Below are 6000 nucleotides of genomic sequence, written 5' to 3' on the forward strand. Positions count from 1 at the left end.
TCTGGTTCACATTGTCTGACTTTGAATTGCAGTCCTGAGGGCTGAAAACTTTTATTTTTAATGGAAGCTGAGATTCACACCTAATCCCATGATTCCAGGAGTTGGGGCTTTAAGAAAATCACCAAATATTGCAAGACTTGAGAAAAAAACATGAGAGTTGGTAACACTGCTACCCCCTACGCACTCCCATTCTGTTCTACCGTGCCTTGTATTATATCAGTTGCTTGGTAATATTACAGTCCCTTCCTCCACCACTTCTAAGTTCTTATACTGTAGTATTTGTGCTTCCAAAGAGCATAACGTTATTCGGGTGACTTCTCCTTCACTCAGAAATTTCACAAATCAGTCAGTACTATTTTCTTCAGAAAGCATCAGGAGACAGATGGAGATGTGCAAGTATTATTTCACTGTGATTATGTCAAAATAACAACAACATGTAGGCTGTATGTTGTACACAATAATATTTGAATTGGCTCAGGAACCTGCTTTCAGCCATGTTACAGGATAATAACAGTGGTGCAGAAAGTGGCCGTGTACCAGCTTTTTCATTTTGTCTTTCTTCCTTTGGTTTAGGATTCTTTTTCTCTCCAAGTTGACTGTGGTCATTTCCAATTCAGTAGACTAACTAACTAATCTTATAAGGAATGATCACAAACAAAAAGCAGAGAGGGCTTTCAAATTGCAGTGGGTGGTTTCTAGCAATTTTGGTTTTTTAAATATTTGAAACATATATTTAAAATTAAAATTCAGCTTCCACGCCTTTGAACAAAACTTGTACACGCACTGACGGGTGTGCATGTTTAAGGGTTGGGGAAAGAGCATGGCTAGGTATGGTCTTTCTTCTCTGTTTTTAATGGCTAAATTGTCAAAGGAGGGAGCAAATGGTGCACCCACAAACACTTCCATTTACCCCTTGCACACACAAGTGCTCACACACCAGTTGCACACAGCTAAACATTCACACACCCATTTTCTTCCCAGTTTTCGGCAAACAAGTATTTGCATGTGCAAATTGAGGAACTGCAAACTCAACTACTCATATGTATGCAGTTATCTGGTTTGTATATGTGAATACTAATCACCTGTGCATGGCAATGTGGGATTTCACATAGCAAAGCTTTTATCCCCTTCTTTGAAAAATTTGATTCTAAACCTCATTCCTAAGGGATACAGATTACACATACTTTTTTAAAGAAAGAGAAATAAATGTAGTTAACAGATCTACAGTCAGAGCTAGTCTCCAAACATCAGGTAACATTATTGCACATCAAAAAAAAGGTTGTAAAGCCCAATTTCTCCAAGATTCAGTAAGTAGAGACACTTTCTTAGCAAGAAAATAAAAGGAGTAACAACATTTTAATGTAGGTTTTGATCCAAGTTATATACATATGACACGGAAATATTTTCAACACACACTGACAGACAGAGGAGATGCTTTTGGCAGGCCTGACATTTTCTCGGGGTGTTTTTTTTTTAAATGCTGTGTCTTCTGCCCATGCCTTCCTAAATGAGCAAATGTACCATATCTGTTATTTAACAGGCCCCCATCTGTTCCTTCACAGACACATTTTAAAGTTCTAGATGGTGGCCAGGGGTGTTGTCTTGGCTATAGTTATATAATGATAAGGACTTTAAAATTCTTACTGCTATAAACATGGAGTTAATTAGAATTTAAAAGATTTGGGGGAGGGGATGTTATTTTGTGAGATCTAAAACTTTTTGTTGTTTGATATTTTGTATTTCAAAATCATAATTTAACAGTGTGCATGGATTCCACAAATAATGGGTATCTAAACTACATGTTGTATGAATTTGCATCCGTTATTAGCAACCTACCCGATTTCTTCAATTTATCTACATAGTCCAACAGTATAACAAGGCTAGACTTGTACTGGAAATATAGTTATACATTTTCAAATGGCTCCTTCCATTTTAAGTACACTCCCTATTGCATGGGGGGGAGTCAGATGGAGTGAATCATTTTCTGTTACCTCACTCATTAAGAATTTAACATGGTATTGTTTTAAGAGAGCGCTTACGATATGACATATAATGATCGCTAAAGAAACTGAATTTAGCACTGTAGGAGCTTAATAAATAGCCCATTATAAAGAAGGGCTATATTTGCCTACATTTTGTCTGATGCGCAAACGTCCCATTTCTGAGTATTTATCATGAATTATTAATGAATCATTGTGAGTAGAAAGAAGCACAATTATTATTAAATTAAGTCCCTGGTAGATTTTTGCATTAGTGCCAAGAATACAGCAAGGACAGTGTAGATGATATGGAGGGTGGCACCTAAAAATATTCTCTTTACATTTGTTTGAAGTATCCAGGATGTATTTGTAAACAAGAATTTTTTTTTCTGTTTTTTAAAGTGTAGATCTTCTAAATAACTTATTTTAAGGAAGGAACGAACAAATGAACCCTTAACACACAACACTGCCCATTTCTTCCTGTTACCCATGTGGTGATTAGCAAATCGTTCCTGAGTTGCACGCTACCCTATGGGTAAAAGGAGCGGTTGCATAGGGCAGCTAAATGTGTGAGTGATGTCTTTCCATGGTGGACATTTCTAGCTTCCCTACAGCCAACACGAATAATCCAGTGCAGGGTTCAATTCAACAGCAGATTTTGAGAATTCGTGAGAATTTGTCCCTTTTAGGACCCTGTTGCATGTCTTCATATGGCTCTTATATTAAGCTGATTTCCCCCCCAGAAAAAAAAGGCAGTACTGCCCCAACACGGCCATATTGCTATTGGAAACTGCAATGGTTTGTGTCCATCACTGCAGCATATTGCAGGGCTTTTAGGGGTTTTTTTGTTTTGGGGGCGGTTCTTGAAGGACAGACAGAAGAAATGTCTTTTAACAGAATTTCCCTAAACAGCAGAGTACAGCGTGATAAACAAAATCACTCTGCTCAGAGACTCAGAACATATTTATTTTCTTTTATAAACTCCTTCTAGTGAAATATTTATAGGAAGGCCTGAATCAGACCTCTAGATCCAATCCTGCTGAACTATGGAAAGGGGAAGCATTCCAAAATCCAAACGTGGATCTGAATTTCTCCAGCAGCTCCTCTCGCTTTATTGGTCAAACCCCAACTCAGAACATCCTCAAATTTGTGGGCTGGGGTTGATGGCTAAATCAGAATTTTGCGGCTTTAGTCCATAGCTTGAACTACTCTTAAAAAAAGTTTCTGGTGCTTGATGTATTTGGCTCAACACTGTTGAGAGCAAAAAGAAAATGCATGGTTGCTCTCCAGCTACCATTCCTGGGGCCAGCACCTTTTGCTGGACTAACTACAAAACAAGCAGACTCCTATAGAGAAGAAGACTGAAAATCCTGAGCGCCATAGTATGAATGAATTGTAAAGTGCCATCTGCAATTCCACTTAGTGACGGTCTGCTTAAAGCAAACATGTTCTGTGAAAAATAAAAATATACTTTGTTTTAAGAAGGCTCCTATTTACTCTAAATAACGGAAGGTCCCGGATTCAGGGTTCTTAGTTTTAACCCCAAAAATTCATCTGCCTGGCAATATGTTTAGACTAAATTAATAGTGAAGAGCTCACATCTTTGTTAGTGTACCTATATACCATTTGAATTATTCCATGGAATCTGCACTATCATCCTCTTACCCTACATTCAATCCAAAATGTGAAAAGGTCTTCATAATATTGCAACTACCCAGCCAGAACTTCTGCCTTCAGATACATACATAACCATCTCCATTTAAATCAACAGGAATTGTACATAGAGCAAAATTTGGTCCAGGGTGTGTCATAGCTAAATAGTCTCTTCCTGTGAGTGTGGTTATCCCCAAGGTGTGTGAATAGAGAGACCTTAATAAAGTTGATACTTTAGTAATTAGGATATTTGATTAAATTGCTCTGTTTTTTCAGTACGGCCTTTCTGCTAAAAAAAGAACAAAAGAGCAAGAACCTGTAGCATGCTAGATACTGATGTTTTATAAAAGAATGAAAGAAGAAGGATCAGAGAAACAAATGTTGACCCTAAGTAGTTTCTAAATCTTTACGTGCTTATAAGTACAATCACCTTTCCTTCAGACATCCTAGGCCTTTGTGCATTTTGAAAATATTCTAAGAGGACAGAAAAATGCTTTTCCTACTTTTGGTACACATCTTATACTTCTGCATGTGCACACACAGCTCAATGTATGTAGAAACACATTAATATCCCAAATGGATATATTATTGTTATATATTAACATAAATGTAGCTTGAGTACTTACTGCAGAGAATGCAAATCTAGTTTAAAATCCTGTTGAAATATATGGTACACAGGTTAACTAGAACATGATTATGTTGCACAGCAGCAGTGAATGCTTTGGGTCATTTCCCTAATCACCAAAAACCTTGTTTATTTGAAAGTTTATTGAGGTCCCCAAAACACTTCATGTAAAAGTGCTGTTTATGGTGCATTGGTTGTGTACATTGACTAGAGAAAACGATGAAACTCTTCATATGGGTTTTTTACATACACTTGAAGGTGGCCTCACTGTCTTTCATGTTTGCTGACTTATTCAAATTCAGGCCTTTTCCTGTCCCTTCTCTAGATGCAAATTAAATTGATCTAGTTTTCCTTGATTTTACGGATTATTAAAATTACGCCCATCTTCCCCCAAATTAACTTAAATCGTGGATGTTTGCATGTTAAACCCACTCCACTGTCTGCCTGAGTGGAGTCGTTTTATAAACACCCACCAAATACACACATAAGGTAAGGAAACTTCATTCATTTTGATTAGTTACATCTGCTGAAAGCAAATGTACAGGTATAGAAGAAGATGGGGGGAATCATAGCCTTTTTACCCTTCCTCTAATCCCTCAACAGCAGCTTCTGAGCTGCTAGGGTGTGACGTTTATTGGAAACCAAGCACTGAACATGCCACTAAAGATCAACACAGTGCTTACTCTATCCAGCTAAATTAAAGGTATCTCTTGGGCAGCATATTGAAGGTGGTTGCACTCAGCATATCAACTTCTCATTTTTTAAATCCCAGAGAGAGAACTGTTGGGGGGAGGGTTAGAAACCCCATTTAATTACAAGATGTTATTCAGCTGCCATATCTTTTACTGTGACACAACAAAGGCAGACCTCATCAATGGTAGGTAGCTGCTGCTGCTGCCTCATTTGCCCCTCCCCACCTTCCAAAGGATTTCTTTATAGCAAAGACTTCATTTTCAGCAAGTCCTGCAGCTGCCGGTTCTGAACTAGTGCATAACTAGTCATAATTAGGAGGACAGACATGCTAGAGGTTCACACGCAGATGCCCTCCTGCTACCAGAAGGGCGGGGATCCGACAGAAACGTTGTGTTTTGTCCCCACCTCAAAAAGGTTTTAAAATAGTTCCTTGTAATATGAAAAGCTGGCCATACCTGTAATTGGGAGCTGTGCCTGCAGGACAGCAGAGATAACAATCCCCTTCCACTTCATCTTGCTCCCCCGGATTGCACTGAGGGGCTGGAGGCCGCGAGTTAACAGATAGTGGGATGGTGAGGAGAAAAGGCACCTCCACTGGCTTTGTTCTTCTGGCTGTCTCCACAGGAAGTGCGAGGTGTATAAGATCTTTCAGAGTCCACCTGCTGGCAGTGTGGTTGAAACACACGCTCCTTCTTTTGCTTCACAACCAGGAAGCTTTAGAGGTTTGGTTTCATATTCTTGGTATTGATGATTGAGGTTCTCTTTTTTTCCCCTCTTTTATTAGTTTTTCTGATAGAGCCTCAGAAATTCTAAATCAGCAGCAGCTGAACTTCTACAAGAAGCCTATAAAGTACGCAGGGCGCGCATAGTACAGTAAATCAGAAACAGAGGTGAAAACACAACTCAGGGCATACCACGCTCATCCTCGGACAGCTACATGGCTCAGGGGATTGGCGGAGCTTTTCATCTTGGGTCACTGATTTAAATCCAGAACCGGCCACCAGTGACCACAACTTGTTATCCTCTTTCGGCTACTCGGTGGCCTGCGTG

At 39.1% G+C, this 6000-nt stretch overlaps 1 protein-coding gene across 2 annotated transcripts in view; it reads right to left on the reverse strand.

Annotated features, from left to right (window-relative positions):
- Positions 1 to 5635, reverse strand: part of CD247 (CD247 molecule) — an 87309-nt gene extending 81674 nt beyond the window's left edge. The window contains exon 1 of one of the 2 annotated variants that reach the window (XM_048869685.2): positions 5406 to 5635. In XM_048869685.2, coding sequence (XP_048725642.1) covers positions 5406 to 5463 — 58 coding nt within the window. In that variant the 5' untranslated portion in view covers positions 5464 to 5635. The remainder of the gene's footprint in view (positions 1 to 5405) is intronic. The other variant, XM_048869675.2, reaches the window with a different exon arrangement.
- Positions 5636 to 6000: the final 365 nt, after the last annotated feature.

The sequence above is a fragment of the Caretta caretta genome, chromosome 1 (genome assembly GCF_965140235.1).
Source record: "Caretta caretta isolate rCarCar2 chromosome 1, rCarCar1.hap1, whole genome shotgun sequence".
Classification (NCBI taxonomy): Eukaryota; Metazoa; Chordata; order Testudines; family Cheloniidae; genus Caretta; species Caretta caretta.